We start from the raw sequence: 17,677 nt of genomic DNA on the forward strand, positions 1-17,677 counted from the left end.
TCATTGCTTTCTTAGCTGGAGGATGTTTGCTGTTGACTCCGCTCCCAAAAGCATCTGCGTGTCTCGCTAAAAGGATGCCTGGTACAGTGGTGTCGGCCAGTTACCGCCGCTCTGAATAGCAGTTGGGCTGAGCAATATGTTCGCGTTGCGCTCGCAGCTTGTCGCTCTCTTCCCTTCCTACCCTGGGCCTGCCAAGAAACCTCTCCCCTGAATGCAACTCGGAAAGAAAGCTGTGACTTGCGGTGGCCGCGGCAGGATTAGCATCCAATATTAAGGGCTTAACTCCCCAGCTCATCCCTGCCAGCCGGGGGTTTCAAGTAACACCACCATGCCTCTTTCTTCCGCCCTGGAGTTTGTAGCCTGCTTTAATAACGTCCTTTACGCACCATTCTCCAGGCTGCGTTAGTTAAGTTGGAGCTTGTTCCTGGTACTTTGTTTTCGGAGTCTGGCTTGTTGGATGAGGCTCCTGGGGACGCTGGTCACATTTATCAGGGCGGGGGCGGAGCAGAGGAAGGAGGAAGAATTTCTAGGTTGGGCTTATGAACCAAGTTTTTCAAAAATCTCAGCGTGTTAAATAATAATCTGGCCCTTCGTCTCTAGGTTACGTTTGCCTCTGCTGTGGCTGAGCTCATGGAAAATCGCAGCTTAGCTCCTGTGCTCAGTGCCAAGATTAGTAGGTTTAAAAACTAACTGATAACATCTTTGTAAACTTGGAGTCATTCCTTTAAAGCCTGCTGATCCTTCCAGCCTGGATTTTGGAGCTTTCCTAGAGATCCAAGCAAGCCAAGTGGGACAACAGTATCTGCCCCAAAAAATCAGGTATCTGCCCTGAAAAATCACGTCCCTCAGGAGCGTTGCCTTCAAATACCCCGAGGGAGGAAGGAGGCTGCTGTTCCCTGAGGCCCCAAAGGGCGGGTTAGGATCCTTCCCCCTGTTCCTAACCAGATACACAGCACATGATGACGCTCTGCGCATAACTTATAATAATCACTGGTTTTATTTTTAAAAAATCACAATAGAAAAGTACCTTTAAACATATTTCCAAAAGCGGAGTAGACAATGTGGAAGCTTCTCTCCTCTCCACAAGACAAAGTACAGGAAATAGTTTGCTAAAAGAGTTAGTCCGTCGCTTGGAAACGCTGGTATCGTTCCTTTTAGAGCCGCTCAGAGGTTTGTCTTGGAATTGATTTCTTCTCGCGTCGCCTTTATCAATCCTGGTTTTTACAGAAGACCCCAAGGGGTCAGTTTCCCACTGCACCATCTCACCCCTCGCCCCGCCCTGGCTCCAGCAGCTGAAATCTCAGCTGTCTTGTTGTGGCCCACCCACAGAATGAAATGAAGGAGGAAGAAAAAGGTTATGATGTTTAACGAGGCCACGGGCACCCTGTGTCTTCAGTGCAGCTGGGAAACCAGCCCTGGGCAGTGGCTGAGCTCAGTGTACTCTGTAGCAGAGATGGGGCTGGGGGGGAAAGGCAATGGAAGGAGAAGTTTTGCACCCCCTTTTACAAGAAAGTGAAATCTCTTTGAGGTTTTGTTTTGGTTTGCTTTGCTCTTTCTTTTTCCAAATTCCTCCGGGAGCAAGGAGAAGGAAAGACTAATAAAGTCAAGCAGTCTCTGCTGGTATGCTATCTCTGTAAAGGCCACAGATACTGCCCCAAGGGTGTTAGCAGCCTCCCTTCTTGTCTTTGCACATGGAAACATGGAAATTATACACAGCAAGCCGCTGGATCGGCATAACTTTGACACTAAAACCCCAGTTCAGCCCAGCGCTTTGGCGTAATGGTAGGCACGCGTCTAAGCCCCTCGGCTCGCTCGGGACTTGCGCCCAACCTCGAGTAAGCTGGTGAACCGAGGGCTTGTTGGTTTGTTTTTTTTTTCTCATTACAGCAGTTTACGTTGCCCATAACAACTTCAAGCAGTCATGGCAGGAAGAGGAGGAGGCAAATTGTCACCTTGCTACATGTGTGGGCTGTCTCTGCCCATCCCTGATCCGAGCCGTTGTACCATGCCGAAGCTTTGCACAGCAAGCTATTAACATAGCCCTAAGGTAAAAAAAATCACCATAAGAAAGTTCCTGATTGTCCTGCCTGGTTGTCGTTTGGTACAACTGGGAAGAAAACGGTAATACTGTACGTGTCCGCAGACGTCTTGCCGACACAGCCGGAGCACAGTTCCTGTGCCAGAGGGAAGCACAATTCCTACAAACCCGAATCGTGCATCTCGACATCCGCACACACGTGAACATCATGCCTTTGACATGCAGCTTCGACGGGGCAGGGGGGGGATAGACACTCTTAATTACAAGCATTCGAAAGTCAAGCACAAAACCTGTGGTCCGACCCAGTGTAAGATTGTCCTATTTAGGAGGTTTGGTACAAAAATACTTGCTCTCGTTTCGCTTTTTTTTTTCTTTTTTTTTTTTGTAGTCTGCTTTCCTATGGTTCTGTTTGAAAAGACTTTTCAAACACTACAGCAATGCCTGTCAAACCATGCTTTCAGAAGTAACACACTCTTTCTTACAAATATACAGTGTAAAAGAGGAAAATATTATTACTAGGTATGCTTTCCATTTTTCTTCTAGGAGAGCAGATGTGTGATAGAGGCTGTGGGAAAGTCTTGGAGGAATCCAAACTTGTGTGAGGTTTTTTTTTTTTCAAGCCTGTAACAACAGAGAGAGGTGTTAAAAATAAGAAAAAAGCAAACGGCCACAATCTTGGGCTGAGGCAAAGCAGAAAAGGCGCTGTGGTTTATCTCTCTCCTTTGCGGGGAAGCTCCCGTGCCGCAGCCTGGGGGAGAGGGAGGCCTGTTTTGGAAATGGGGTGAGGAAAGGAGCAGCCCATGCTCCAAGGACAGTTGTTTAACCGGGGAAGGACAAGGTGGGAAATGCCTGCAGGGAGAGCCGGGGCTGTCATCACCCCAGGATCGGTTGGCCAGGCAGAGGGGAAGGACCCACTGGTCCCAGTTTGCTCCTCCCGATGGCTGTAGCCCCTGGGGTTTTAACTGAGGAGGCACCAGCTGGGAAGCTGAGAGTTAAGTTTTGAGTTGAATTTTGCACTTAAGAGGAATTCAGTCTGTGTTGATCCAAGGCAGGAAGCGAGGACGGCAGCGAGATGAGATTACCGGGGGTAATTCAAAGCCGAGAGGCATTCCTCGGCTGTCGAAACTCTCGCCCCAGATAACGATAAACGCGGGAATGGCAGAGCGGTGCTGGAGGCACCATGCCATAGCAGGAGCAGCGATGCCGCCCTGCAGGGATCAATCCCGGGGACTCATCCGCCTCACTGCCCATTTTCTTGGGCACATTGCGTTGGCTTCCTCGCCCCTCTACTCCCTCCCCAAAGCAGCCACATCCCCCTCATGCAGCCTGGCGCCGTGCTGCAGCCTTACCAGCACACTGTGGTTCTGCGGAGAGCATGCCAACCCAGTAGCCGCCTTGGAAGACTCCATTAATACCCACAAGACTGACTGTAGGCCACCATCACACACCTGAGACCTGCAAGGGGACACAGCGGAGGGTTAGGGACGCTGGCAGGGGCAGCTGGCAGACAGGGGCTGAGGTTGGTGTGCTCAGGGAGAGGTTATTTTGTGGTGGCCAGGGTTGGTGCTTTCTAAGGGGACACTTTGCAGCTCAGCCCTGCCCTGATGGGTTCCACGTGGCAAACATGGGGAGGATGCAGGCAGGAGAGCCAGGGCGGCAGCAAAACCCTTCGCTGGGCTGTGCCATAGCCCTTCCCGGCTGGAGGAGCCTGGAGGGGAGCCAGGAGGTCCCCAACCCTCCATCCTCACCCCACCCATTGTGGCTACCAGGGTTGCTGCAGGCAGGTGGACCTGGTCCAAGGGATTCACTCATCTCCCCTTCCCAAATACGGCTCTGCTTACATTTTAGCTGGAAACATTGGCACGTTCCATATTTTGGAAGAACCGCTGGTTCCCAAAGTCTCGCTGCTCCCTATTTTTATCTGCTGGGCCTAAAATAGCCAATAAATGCTTTGCAGATCCAAGTCTCGGGTCGGCTGCAGCCACGGCCGGTCCTCCTACCCTCCCTGGGTGAGTGAGCCTCGTGGCCATGACACAGGGCTGCAGGTCCCAGGTGGACGGGCAGAGTGGTGGCACGGGCAGAGTAGTGGCACGGACAGCTGATGCTGGAGCCTTGCCACCTCCTTGGATCCTCTGGGGTTTCTCTGCAGGAGGCTTCCCGGCAGGCATCAGCAGCTGGGGTGGTCGGGACGGGCTGGGATCACGGGGCAAGCAATGCCTGTTTCCCCTCTTCCATTTGAATCCCCGTTGTTTATTTATCCACAAAAGGCCAAGTTATTTGCAGACTGTATCTTGCAAGGCTTTTTCCGTCTGAAGATGTCACAGGTGTAATCAATCAGAGCAGCCCCCCACCCCCTGCCGGGCAGCGGGGCACTTGGTAACGCCGTGCTTCTTGTTTGGAGAGTTCTCATTAAGGTTTAATGAGATGTTTGCATTGTGCTCTGGGGGTGGAGGTTGCCCTCAGCTGGGCAGCCTCAATGCTGTCTCCGTTTGCGGGACCGTGCCATCGCCACACGCTCCAGGCACGCAGCCTTTGCTGCTGCAACAGCACGGGCTGGCAGCCACGGACCGGCCTTTCCATCCTGCCCCGGGATATTTGGGGAAGCATTGGGGTGAATGGTGGCAGAGACCTCCCCTTCCTGGGGGCAAGGAGGGCACCTGAACCTACGCTGCCTGCTGGAAAGCGGCCTCACCAGTGCGGGCATAGGATCTGGCCACCCTTGTGCTGCCGGAGAGCCCGAGGAGCTCAGGGTAAGGGTGGAGGTGGCCCCCAGCCCACCAGGCCGGCGCAGGAGGAGGGGAGCGGGGAGGCGGCACTCACCCGGCATTCAGCAGAACTGACGGGACTTCCAGCCCTGAGAACCAGCCTCGGAGGGAGGGAGCCAGCGCATCTGTAAAGACAAAAGGGACAGACAGAGGATGAGAGGTTTGGTGGCCACCAACCCTGTCAGGAGCCAGGGTCAAAACAAGCCATCCATCCCAGCTCTGGTTCAGACAGGAACGCTCAGCCCCCAGCATTGCTGCCTGCAGCAGGACCGAGCCGGGATGGTAGCACTGCGGTCCCACCAAGCAGGAGGTGGTCTTATCCCCTCCCCACACCTGCAAAACCCGCAGGAGACGGGGCAGGGGGGAAATGTCAGACGCCAAAACCTGGTGGCTCGGTGCTCTGCTGGATAATGTCACATTGTCCCCACCATCCTGAGCTTCCCTGTCCCGCCGCTCTCTGGACCCAGCCGGGGAGGCCACCCTGCAGCGAGCAGCTCAGGTTTGGGTGGTGGCACCCCCTCTCCAACGTCCCCCCACCAACACCGGCAGCCACACAGGAGGATGGGGACAGGGACACGCTACAGCCCCCAGCCCAGAGAGCACTGCCTGCTTCACCACAGCACCCAGGGGAACGTGCCACCACCATCCTCCCTGCCGCGCCGGCTCTATAACCACGGCGGATAATACTTCTCACAGTGTCTCACATCAGGTCTCAGCCTGGGTCTTGACGGGGATCCCTCCTTAAGCCTCCATTCCCTTCGCTGGCCATTTCCCCGGCCTCCCGAGCCGCGCAGGTGCTGCCTGTTAGCCGTTATTTGACAAGGCAAGTACGTAGCTGCAATAATATTTACCGCTGCTCTTCCTATCAACAGCAGGGCCCGAAAAGCTGGAGTTTCATCCAAAGGCTGCGGCCGGTTTCTACACTGAGTGCTTTTCCTCGCCCTCCTGTTCAAACCAGCCCCCAGCTGCCTCCGGCTCCCAGCGATGGTGGCTCCGGATAACCCGGCTCAGTCCCAGCAAACCAGCGCCAAAAGCCTTTCGGATGCAGCTTATCCAGCAAATCTGTTTCCGTGCGCTCATTTCCTCCTGCTCACCGCCAAGCGAGAGCCGGCAGCGAGGAGCGAAAGCCGGGATGGGATGATGTCCGGCGCGGCTGCTGGGGAAGCAGCTGCCCGTTCCCTCCCCACAGCGGGGGGTCTCTTCCCAGCATCCCCCCCCCGATGCCGCTCCAGGAAACATCCCGAAGGCTGGCACTGCAGAGAAATCCTCCACCACCTCCATTTCCATTTCTTCTCTTCTTTTCCCTGCTCCTCTCCCGGGGCGGGTGGTTAATTTTTAACGGCGTTGTGCTGCTGTCGGCGGCCACCGGCAGTGACAGCCAGCGGGAAAGCGCTTGTGACAAGAGAGCGCCTCGTCAATAAAAGATGGGTTCTTCCATTTGCGCTTCGCTTGCCCTCTCCTCCCTGTCAGAGTCACTTTCCTTCACACCCCGCATCCGGCGGCAAGCTGCATCCCAGCCGTGCCCGAGGGGCGGCCCGGGACCCCCCCAGTCTTGCTGGGTCGTTTGGTGCCAGGAGCGATGGAGATGGTCCAGCCTTGGCATCCCCCATCCCTCCCTCCCCTCCCCCCGCCCCGGGCAAGAGCGAAGGTAGGAAGGCAGAGAGAGGTTTCTGGGGAGAGGCAGGCGGTGCTGCCAGCTCTCAGCTCAGGTTGGGTGCCATCCCTAAATCTTGGGGGGGGGGGTTGGGGGGGGGGCAGTGCCTGTTAGCCGGGCGGAGGTTAGCGGAGGGGGCTCCAGGGTGGGCAGGAGGGTGAGCGCAGTGGTGGCGGATGGGTCTGAATTACCTGGGCGTGCAGCGAAGCGGGGTAGGTGAAAGCAGGAGGAGGTAGAGCAGGTGCTAACTCCGCTGGGTACAGAGGGTACGGCCCCCACACTTCAGGGCTACTGGGGTAAAGTGCAGGCACTGTGAGCTCATCTGCAAGAAAAGAAGAAGGAGAGTTAACAGCCACCGACGAGCTGCGGTCCCCGCCACGCCACGGTCAGCAGCACCACCGGTTCTTCCTTCTCCCCCCCGAAGCAGAGCGGAGCCTCCCCCGGAGAAAAGCGCGTCGTGCCGGTGTCGCCGGCCACAGCCGATCTGCAAAGCCAACGCCGAACTCGCCCACTGGGAAAACACGGGGCTGAGCGATGCCATGGGGCCGGCTGCGTCACCGCCGAGAGGCTTAATTGCCCCGTGTGGGGGGGCGCAGGGGAGAGCGTGCGGCTCGTGCTCGCGCGCAGCAGCAAGGCGAGGAACCGGCGTCCGCCAGAGAAATGCTGGGGATTCCAGTGGCAGAAAGGGGCAAGACGTCGCCGAGGTCTCCACCGAGGCCCCCCGCCAGTCCCGCTCCCGTGTGCCCTGCTCGGCCATCTGTCACCTGCCCCTGCATCCTCTCCAGCTGTCTTTGGGGACCGCTGGCCACCAGCCGGCAGGTGCCACTGTGCTTGCAGCAAGTGGGTGCTGCTGCTTCCAGTTGGACCTGGCATTCCGCATCACCCCCGCCTGCTGCCACATCCCTGCTCCTTCCACATCCCGCACCGGGGGCCCGGCATCACTACATCCACTCGGGATCTCTGCGCAACATCGAATTGCCCGAATACAGCGTTTTCCTGAGGCAAATGACGAGGGGGCCAACCCCTGGCGCCTGCCACCCCAAAACCTGCTGGCACTGCCATGGTGGCATGTCAGGGGGACCGCGCGGGGCTCCCTCGGGAGAGCCAGGGCTGGTACTTACAGGGCTCCCGGGCGATGAACTGAGGTACGGCAGTGGGGAGAGGCGTGCTGGGGTTGGGGGTGCCCACCAGCTTGCTCTTGGCCATCTTGGTGTTCGCCTTGGCAAACTCCAGCCGCAGCGTCTGGGGGATCTCGGGGTCGAAGCGGATGCCCTGCGGGAGAGAAGGAGGCGCGGCGGGTGGGCGAGCAGCACCGCGTGCCAGCCCCGCAGCAAAAATAACTCCCAATTAGTTATTTTTTAGTTTGGTTTTTTTTTTTTTTTTTTTCAGCTTCCAGCCTTGAAATGAGCTAATTTGCCGGGCCCCGAGGCGGCTCGCATTCCTCCGGCATCTTTAGCATCGGCACCATATTTGGCAGTCGGCATCCCGCGCGGCCCAGCTCTTATCCAGAGGGATTAGTGGAGCCAGAAGAAAAAAAGTTTTACATTGAAAATGAAGACAAGAAAAAAAAAAAAAAACCACAACAACAAAAACCAACCAAAACCTGGGGAGGAATTGGAAAACTGTCTCCACGCGGTTCTCCCCGTGACTGTTTTCAGGAGGTTCACTCCGCAGAGGTAGGAGGGAGCTGCTAAAGGGGAGTGAAATTTGCTTTTTCTTTTGCAGCTTTAGCTGGGGTTTTTCCTGCTGAAGAAACAGGAGAGGCTGGGAAAGGCGTCTCTCACCAACTCATATCTAAGGCTCTAATCCTGAGGGTCCAAGCCCTCCCGGATGGCCTGGGAAAGGCGAGAGGGATGCAGCCCCCCAGGAGGGAGGACGCAGATGCGGTGGTGGGGCCAGCACGTCCCCAGGATGGAGGAATTCGGAGAGTATCTGGGGACAGGGAAACAAAGCGGGGAATAAATCCCGAAAAAACGGAGCAGCCGGGCACACTCACGTTCAGGGCGTTCTTGGCTGCCTCCGCCTCGGAGCGGCTGTCGAAGCTGACAAAGCCCACGGGCTGTGGAGGAAGGAGAGGAGGCACCATCAGACAGGCTGGCGGGGAGCAAAGAGGAAACCGTCCCCGCCTTGGGGACTGGCGGTGACAGGGGAGGGTGGGAGCGTGGCGTGGGATGCTTGCCCCGTTTTGAGCGGCTCCTACCTGCTTGGAGGTGAGTTTGATGAGAGACCCTTCGTACCCCTGCAAGAAAAGAAGAAAAAAAGGGTGTTTGGTGGAGATCCCTGCAATTCAGCTGCCCCTTGGAGAGGGAGAGCAGCCGCATCCACCACCCGGCAGCCCTACAGCTGGGGGGACATTGGGCGGGGGGTGGCTCGCCAAGGCTCAGCACCAGTGCAGGGACACGCCGCCACTGGTATTTTGTAGGGATGCTGGATGCCTGGTAACATTATCCTTCACGTTTGAAAAGAGCCGGTGTCTGAGCTGCAGGTCTGGCAGGGTGAAGGGACCAGAGAGGTTTGCAGCCAAGGCTCTTCTGCTGCTAAATGGGGCACAACTCAACGTGCAACTAAAACCCCAGGGCAATCAAAGCGCCCGATGCCAGGGGCAGAAATTTGTTTCTGTTAATAAAACAACCAAGTTAAACTTTTTTAGGGGAAACCAGCAGGCTCCTAGATCCCACCAAGGTTGGTGGGGCCACTGGAATGGGGCAGGGGGCCAGGCCCACTCTCCTCTCCCCAGTCTGGTACCTTAAAGGGCCTGAAGAGCAGGTAAAGTTCCCGGGGCTTGATGTCCAGAGGCAACCCGCTGACAAAGAGTGTCCTCACCTGGAAAAGAAGAAAGGAGGTTCCTGGGGACCTTCCCTCATCCCAGACTTGGGGATACCCCATGCCTTAGGTGGTGGCACACCAGAGGGACAATGCCAGCCCGAGGGGAACCTCATGAGCAGCCAAAAGCCTTAAGCCACACTTGGGGGATGCAGCATTTTGGGGAGGGGAGTCCCCATCCTTCTGGGGACCGTGGAGCAAGCTGTGAAGACACCATGGGAAGGTAACTGAGACCCGTCCTCACCACACTGAGTGCTCTCCATGTTGAAAAGGCTGCCAGCATCCCAGTGCCTTCCTACCCTGGTCTGGCAAAAAGGATCACTCCTGGCATCCCCAGCAGAGCCCGTGCTCTGCAAACAATGCCTATTGTCTCTATTTAATTGCAGCAGCTCATTAAAGACCAGGAGAATCAAACTCCAACTCTTTCTCCTGGAGGAATGGCCCTGGTTTGGATGGGGCTGGTTTTAAGCAGCCTGTCCCCGATTTGTAAAAGTCACCTTTTAAGGGGTTTTTACCATTTTTGGGTGGATGTAATGTTTGCCATGGGCAGCATCCTCAAAGGCAGGGCATCTCAGAGAAACCCTGCTTCCACTGACCCCAGGGGGGGATGTGGGGCTCCCCAGGGATGGGCAAACCCCACCTGGGCAAGACCTGTGCCAGGATGGTTTTACTTTACAATCAGCTTGTAACTGGGGGAGCGGTGTGGGGCGGCAGACCAACAGCTGGACCTGCTGCCAGTCCCCGTTTCCTCATCCCCAAAATCTCATCCAAACCCTTTGGTGACTGATGGCTAGGGGCCTGCAGGAGCCTGGGGCTGACAATGGCCTCAAACGACCCCACCTGGACTCCCCCACCCACATACCCTGCCCACCGCCCCGGAGCTGTATTTAGGCTCAGAACCCGCTAGGTCTCGGCCCTGCTGTGTCCCCGTGGCCAGGTTGGACCCTGGCTGCTATCACCCACCAGCTCTGCTCTTGCTGGGGCGCCTGGGGATGGAGCCCATCGAGGTGGGATCCCTGCCTTGCTGTCCCCCTCGGCTCTGGGCTTGCTTGCGAGCCAGCCCCGCTCCTGCTGCTCCTGTAGCATTGTAACGGGAAGTAGTCTGGAGGATTTGATGGCTGTAGCTTATTTTTTCAGGCACCCAAATGCCTTGTAAGAGGTGGTCCGGAGGGGTTAGACCAAGGTCACCCACCCTGGGTGGCAAGCTGCCAGATTTGGGCTGGAGGAGGGGAAAACCTTGATTATTTTTTTATTATTATTTTATATTTTGGGCAGCCACCCTGCCTGCTCCATTCCCTGGGACAGAGCCCGAAACAGCCAGCCCAGGCCTATTCTTCTGCTGACATTTCTTCTTTCTCTTGCAGATAAGCTATCTATCCCATCTCCAAGCCTGGGAGCAGCAAACATTCCTGCTTTGTGTAACAAAACCTCTGGCTGACCCATATCTATTAAATAACAAAAGGTACTGGGGGCTGTTTGCATATAGCCCTTGTGTCAACAGCCCAAGTGATACCCATCGCTGCTGGTACCCAGCTGCTGGTACCCATTGCTGGGTGCTCAGGGGCTGCCAGAAAACAAGCCAGCAATGAAAGTACGGCCATCCCACGCTTGAAAGGAATGGAAAAGCCAGGAAAGGATGCTCATGGTCTTTCCCAGAGGGATGCTGAGAGCTCCAGGCTGGATGGGATCTGCACAGGCATGTCCTCACCCCTTCCTGAGCCAGGGCTGCAGGTAGGCACAACCCAGCAGCCTGTCTCCCCTATTGGGACAGTCCACGGTGGGCTGGAAGCCCTCTCCAAGGCACCTTGGTGGACTCCCACCAGCTTTCTGCCTGTCTTCTAAGATCAGAGGGTGGTGGAGCATCCCAAGGTGTTCAATGCTGCACGTGAAGGCACCGCCAGAATTTCTCCCAGTGGGGGGGCTGGGGAGGGATTCATCTGGAGGAGCTCCCCTCGTGTCCGTGAAATTCAATGCAAAGGCAGCCCTGGGCAACCTCATCTAGTTGGGGGTGCCCCTGCTGACTGCAGGAAAGTTGGACTAGATGACCTTTGGAGGTCCCTTCCGGCCTGGACCAATCTATGAATCTATGAATCTAAGGCAAATCTATCCTTTCCTAGGGAAAAAATATTCCCCTTCAGACAGCTCCACCTAAAAGCAGCTGCTATCCGGGAGACATCCACCCTCCCAGCTGGGTTTGCCTCCCGAGGACACTGAGCATCCCTGCATGGTCCCCTCTGTCTCCATCAGCCCTCGAGCCTATGGTCCTCACCAGCACGCTGCCTTCCCGCCTCTCCTCTCCCTGGGGAGCTGTGTGAAACACCAGAGGCAGCAGAGGCGGCTCCAGGGGAGAACCCGCCGCCAATTTGCCGCCTCCCTGAAATCCAAACCCCTATGAACCTGGATCGACAGATCATTTAGCCCCATAGCCGCACGACAGAGAGATGGGAGAGATAAAAGACCCTGAAAAACGCTCCGAAATTCGGCCTCCTCGCAAAGGAAGGCCTTCTCTTCGGTAATGACTTGTTTTCTTTGAAAGTTCAAACGCAGGTCGGCCAAGTTTTAAACCGTAAAATCATACAGCGGCGAGCAGGAGAGGGAGAAGGGCTCCAAAGGATCCCCCAGCTGGTTTCCAGCCTCAAAAGGATGTCTGGGAGTCGGGGGGGGGGGGATACGAGGTGATGAGTGCTCCCCATCTGCACCCCTCAAAAGAGTGCTGGGACACTGGCACACGCAGCCAAAGCGATGTTTGAGTAGGTCCTACATAAACAGCATCCTTTCGCTGGGCTGGGTAACAAGCAGGTGGGAGGGTTCGGACTGCGTTAAAACGAGGTGGGACTGGCAGCAAAAGCGAGCGTCCTCAGAGATAATTCCCAGCAGGCTGGACGGATATCCTTCTGCCAAGGAAAAGATTTTAGGCGGAAATATTACTCCTGCCCTTAAATGGAAGAGGAGCTTCAGCCCGCAGGGAGCTGCTCCAGGCTTTCCTGTGCCGGGAGATCCCAGGGGCTCAGCCTCCATCCTCTACCAGGAATGCTCCCAGGGCAAAATCCTGCCTCCGAGGCAGGGAAAAAAAAGCCCTTTTAGAGAAATTGTCAGCTGGCAAGCAGGTATATGCTCTTCCACAGGGAAAAACGACCCCTTCTCAGAGGTGGATCAGGCGAGACGTGCTCCCAAGAGTCTTGTGGATAGGGCCAGACGTACAGCTCCCTAGCAAGGATTAGCGAAGGGCGCTGGAGCATGGTGGTGGGATTCCTGCATCCCGGACACCTCCCGTTTCGGACAGCCTGAGCTGTTTTGTTTCAGTTCTGCTGCACAGGCATTTTTCAGAGTTACTTCTTGGTGGAGCATTTATCCATCTCTCCTCCTTGTTAAAATGTGGGGTGAAAACAAAGGTTTCTTCCCGGTCAGAGGTGCTGATGTTTGCTCTGGGAAGTCAGCATGGGTGCAGGACCCCACAGGTGACCACCACCTTGATTTCCTTCAGCGGGGATGACAGCTATGGGCCTGCACACGAAGTCCCTTTTCCACAGTCCTCCTGCCGCTGCAGCCCACAGCTCCCAGATTTGCCAGGGCCGCTGGATCCCACCTCCGCCACCTCACTCCTGGTTTATCCCCTCCCGGCTTTTATTGTCCCTGCAGAAAGCTTTCTCCTAGCCTTTGCTGCTGCTCTTCTCTCCCTAGGAAGCCATCTCCATCCCACTTCTGGCCTGTCGCTCTCACCTCTGCTCCTCTGTGTCCCACCATCACCTTCTGCTGTCCCTGAAATACTATGTCTCATCTGGGGCCAGTTTAAGGGAGGTTGGAGAGGGTCTGGGGGGGGGGGGAGGGGTGTGAGGCTACGGGAAGTCGGGGGGTTACTGGGATGGTCAGGGCTGGGGACACGCAAGGAGAGGTGGGAACCTGGACCAAGAGGTGGCTGGGGGTCTCCAAACCATGGCTCAAGGATGGTGCCAGCACGGAAAGGTCAATAGCAGAGCGCCAGCAGCCTTCCTCCTCGTCCTCACATGAAGCCACAAACCAGGTTTGTCTCCTGAAGGTAAGCAGACCCCAGGGACGTGTTCTCCCGCCTTGGGACCCCCATCAGATGGTGGCGCCCCGAGGGATGCCGGGCCCCCCCGTCACACTCCCCTGCCCCTGCACAAACCACCCCCGGTAAACGTTAACAGGCCGGGGGCCGTCGGGGAGAGGCGGAAGGCGTCCGGGTGATTCATTCACGAGGCATTTAATCGCCTCCTTCAACCCCAGCTCCCCGTCCGCCACCTTTCAGCGGGGGCTCGCTTTAATTCTCTACCAGCCGATTAGCCGCTTGGCTGCCCGCCGCCGGGGAGGCACCGGAGCCCGGTGGGAGCGGGAGGGCGATGGCACGGGGCTGCCACCGAGCCGTGAAACAGGGGAAGCGGAGCTTTCCACCCCCCCCGCTTCCCCTCCCCAGCAAAGCGGGGTGCAGGGGTGCATTCCAGCCCCGCAGGGATTAGTCCTTGAGTAAATATTCTCTCCGCTAATGGAGCGTCCCCCTCGGCTGGGTTTAGATTCCCGGGCTGTGTGTACGCACGCCATCAAGCCACAAAACTCCCCGACATAAACAAGGCTGAGGCGGAGGGATGCCGGCTCCTCCGCCCCTGGGGTGCCGGAGGGAGGACTGCTCTCAGCCTCCAGCCCCGCCACCCGGAGCCGTTTCTCCGTCCCGGCAGCCAAACGTCCGGCGGAGGACAGGAGGAGAGGAGCAGCCCTCAGGGAAGAGCGAGTCGGGAGCTGCTGGGGCTGGAACCAGGAAGCGGTGAAGAAAAAGGCAGCAAGAAGCCAAGGGAGCAGACGGGGGATTGCAACAGAGCAAACCCGTGTCCCGCTCGGGGTTTGCTCCCAAACCCTCCCGACCCCACACTCCAAGGAGGAAAGGAAGCAGGAGCACGGGGGGATGCAATGCAGGGGCCACAGAGGCAAAGCTTATCCACTCACTGGGCACCATCCCCCCCAGAAACCATCCCTGGGGTTCCCTCCCCACGTCCCGGTCCCTTGGGATGAGGGATCTGGCATGGGATGGGGACCAGGGCCACGAGCCGGGCTCTCTGGAGCTGCTCCGCTACCAAATAAGGCCTCCGTCGAGCCTTTTACATGCCGTTCTCGCCCGGCCAGAGTGACGTGACCTCCTTTCCAAATTGTTCTGGTCCCCCCGCCAGGATCCTCCATGGGGAACCCCCCACCCCAGCCCAAAGCTCCCCTGCGCCGGGCAGTCCTTCCTGGGGGGGAGGTGAGAGGGATGGGGAGGCCGGGAGCAGGCAGAGGGACTCCTGCCAGCCCAGGGAGGAGGCAGGGGCCAAAACGGGGGCTTGTCCCACCTCACAGCACCCTCAACCTCTCCAGGACAAGTGCTGCTTCTCCCTCTTTTTTTTTTTTTTTTTTTGGGGGGGGGGTAGAGACGAGGCTGGAAGGCAAGCCCCAGGGAGGGAAGAGGTTTGCAAGGCACAGTAGCTGGGCAACCCCCTTGCCCTGTGCTTAAACAAATACTCGACTGCACCGGCTCTTCCAGCCAGGGCTGGGAAAAACTCGTGCGGTGAAAAATACCTGCCTGGCACCAGAGGAGCCCGGCTTGCAAGCACAAGTGGCCATCACCCTCCTAACACGTCCCCAATGTGGCAGGGGACCCTGGCACCTCACAGCCGTCTCCTCCAGGGACTCCTCGTGTCCCACATCCCCCTGGACAGGGCTGCATGGCAAGGTCAGGGGGTCCCCAAGGGCCAGGAGCTGAGTAAGGGCTACCCTTCACCAGCACGGCACATGCCACACCGCTGGGAAAGGCAACAGGCCTCAATGGATGTCTCCCACATCCGAGCCACATCATGACATCACCCGCAAGGACCCAGCAGCATCGTTTGCCCTGCACCCAGCAAGGCCACTGGTGGAAAAAAATCCCCAGTATTGGGGCGCTTTGGGAAACTTTAGGAAGTTTCAGGCCGGAGCTGCCTCTGGAATAAAAAAATTGATGTAGGCGACAACAGGCGAGCAGATCCGCGATGCATCCTGGTGTTATCTATCAACCAGAGACCCAACGGAAAAGCTGGCGGGGACATGCCGGAGCAGCCCAGCGGGTGAAAGGCGAGGAAGAGATCCTATCTGCCTGCCCTCACCCTCCCAAAGTCCAAATTCCCATCTCAAGGTCACAGGCAAACCCAGGAACTTCACCGTTGGGAAGGAGAAAACCCCGCTCCCGTCCCCGTGGCAGGGCGTGGGGTTTGTCTCCCGTGGGGAGGAGAGCGTTTCGTCCATCTTTGAGGTGAGACCCACAGGAAGAGGAAGGCGAAGCCTGCCGGGCCCCTCGGTACCCACCGGCACCCCGAAAACCACCCCGGCAGCACCAAGCACCGGCCCCGGGGGGGTGAGGCTGCTTTGCCACACACACACCGCCACGGGGAGGGGGACTGCGTGTCTCGAGTGGGGCTCCCCTGCGCCCGCAGGTCTCCCCCGGGGAGGCCGACGGGTGTTTGCAGGGAGACCCAGGGGGATGCGGTGGGATGTCCCGGGAGCGGAGGATGTGCTGCCCGCCATTCGTTTCCCCCCCCTCGCCTCCGCAGCAGCCCCGGGCCCGCGGAAGCCGGCGGGACCCCCCCCCCCCCCCATCGCGGACAGTCCCTCCCCCCGCGTAGGGTGCGTGGGCACTGGCGGAGCGCAGCCCCCCCCAGGGGACCGCGGGTGGGGAGGGGGATGCCGGACCCTCCCCACCCCCTTCCGCGGCGGAGTGTCCCCCCCCGAACCCACCCCCCCCTTTCCCCCGCTACCTCCTCCTCGGGCAGGCCGGTGTCGGCGGGGCCGCCCTCCCGGTCGGCGGGGAGGCTGTTCATGGTGCGTCCGGGAAGGCTCCTCGTCCCGCCGGCGGCAGCCGCGTCCGGGGCGGGCGGTGCTGAAGGCTGGACGGCGGCGGGGCGAAGGGGGGCCGGGGCGGGGCGAAGGGGGCCGGGGGAGGGACGGGGCGGAGGCGGCGGGAGGGGAGCGGGGGGCGCGGGGGTGATGGAGGGGAGCGGGGCGGGGGAGTGGGAGAGGGCTAGAGACACGGAAACAGGGCTTATGGACACGGGAGATGGGACGCACGACGCAGGGCTGGGGACGCGGGACAGGAGGCTGGGGTGATGGGACACAAGGCTGGGGACATGGGACCGCAGTCCCAGGGATATGGGACACGGGACACAGGACTGGGGACACTGGACATGGGGTTGGGGCTACAAGACACGGGGCTGGGGATATGGGATGTAGGAGATGGGATGCACAGTGCAGGGCTGTGGACACGAGACAGGGGGCTAGGGACATGGGGGACAGTCTGGGACACAGGGTTGGGACACAGGACACAGGGATGGGGATATGGGGTTAGGGATACAGCACACAGGGCTCTGGACATGGGACACAGGGCCACGGATATGAGATATGGGTGATGGGACGCACAATGCGGGGCTGGGGATACGGGACACAAGACACAAGACTGGGGAGATGGACACAGTCCCAGGGACACAAGACACAAGACTGGGGAGATGGACACAGTCCCAGGGACACAAGGTATAAGGCTGGGGACTCGGGACACAGGACTGAAGACACAGGGCACAAGGTTGGAGACACAGGACAAGGCTGGGAAGATGGGGGACAGTCCTGGGGACATGAAACGCAAGGCTGGTGACACGCGACATGGCTGCAGCAGGGCTGTGGAGCAGAGGAGGGGACAGCGCTGGGGACACAGGGCAAGGAGGGGGACACAGGGGGCAGAGCTGGCTGTGGGATGGGGAGTGGGGCACCGGAGGGGGGACTGGCCGTGGTGGGAGGGAGGTGACATGAAAGCAGGGGTTCCTGCTGTGGCATGCCAGCCCTGCCAGAGGGGGCTCATCGCCCCAACCATCTGCACCTGGGGTCCCGGCCACCCGCAGCCCCTCCCTGCCTGGCATTTAAGACTCCCACCCTCTCCCTACTTCAGCTGAGCTTTGGGTGAGGCTGGGGGGGTACCTTGCACCTTACTCATTTGGGTTTTTGGGTTGACCATCCCCTCCCCACGGATGTGTCTGTGGTCTCACAGGGCTACGCTGGGCTCCAGGGCGGCACAGCATGATGGAGACCCTCAGGGTGACAAGTGTTTGACCAGTGACCGTGTCCAGAGCAGATGCTGCCTGCACACAACAGGTGGGGACCGGAGGTGATGCTGAGGACATCCTGCTGGTGGCAGAAGGCTTGTGCTGAACAGGCGTTTAAGGTCACGGCTCGCCTTTCTGTGACTCAGTGGCCAAACCAGATCTGCAGGTGGCTGCCTGCATGTCCTGCCACCAGAGCAGAACCTCTCCTGCTGGGGGGGAGGTGGAAGTGAGCCGTGCCAGCTGGATTTGGGGGAGTTGGAAGTGTCTGGCTATGAGGGACGGTGGCCCCAAG

At 58.4% G+C, this 17,677-nt stretch overlaps 2 protein-coding genes across 3 annotated transcripts in view; one reads left to right on the forward strand and one right to left on the reverse strand.

The window, feature by feature from the left end:
• GTF2E2 (general transcription factor IIE subunit 2) overlaps positions 1-8,005 on the forward strand; it is a 40,424-nt gene extending 32,419 nt beyond the window's left edge. The window contains exons 8-9 of the transcript XR_012463454.1: positions 1,888-2,047; positions 7,847-8,005. The gene's annotated coding sequence lies outside the window, so the exon portion shown is untranslated. The remainder of the gene's footprint in view (positions 1-1,887; positions 2,048-7,846) is intronic.
• On the reverse strand, positions 981-16,165 carry RBPMS (RNA binding protein, mRNA processing factor). 2 transcript variants are annotated; one of them, XM_074154270.1, is made up of 9 exons: positions 16,054-16,146; positions 9,203-9,280; positions 8,658-8,696; positions 8,454-8,516; positions 7,579-7,729; positions 6,649-6,779; positions 4,859-4,928; positions 3,388-3,493; positions 1,880-2,659 (listed from the first exon to the last, which is right to left on the reverse strand). In XM_074154270.1, exons 1-7 carry the CDS (start codon positions 16,114-16,116, stop codon positions 4,866-4,868), a joined length of 588 nt encoding a protein of 195 aa, XP_074010371.1. In that variant the 5' UTR covers positions 16,117-16,146; the 3' UTR covers positions 1,880-2,659; positions 3,388-3,493; positions 4,859-4,865. The 2 variants fall into 2 exon arrangements, with proteins under 2 accessions (XP_074010372.1, XP_074010371.1); XM_074154271.1 differs by lacking the exon at positions 6,649-6,779 and having other exon boundaries at positions 981-2,659; positions 16,054-16,165.
• Positions 16,166-17,677: the final 1,512 nt, after the last annotated feature.

This window comes from Numenius arquata, chromosome 10, assembly GCF_964106895.1.
Source record: "Numenius arquata chromosome 10, bNumArq3.hap1.1, whole genome shotgun sequence".
NCBI classification, from domain to species: Eukaryota; Metazoa; Chordata; class Aves; order Charadriiformes; family Scolopacidae; genus Numenius; species Numenius arquata.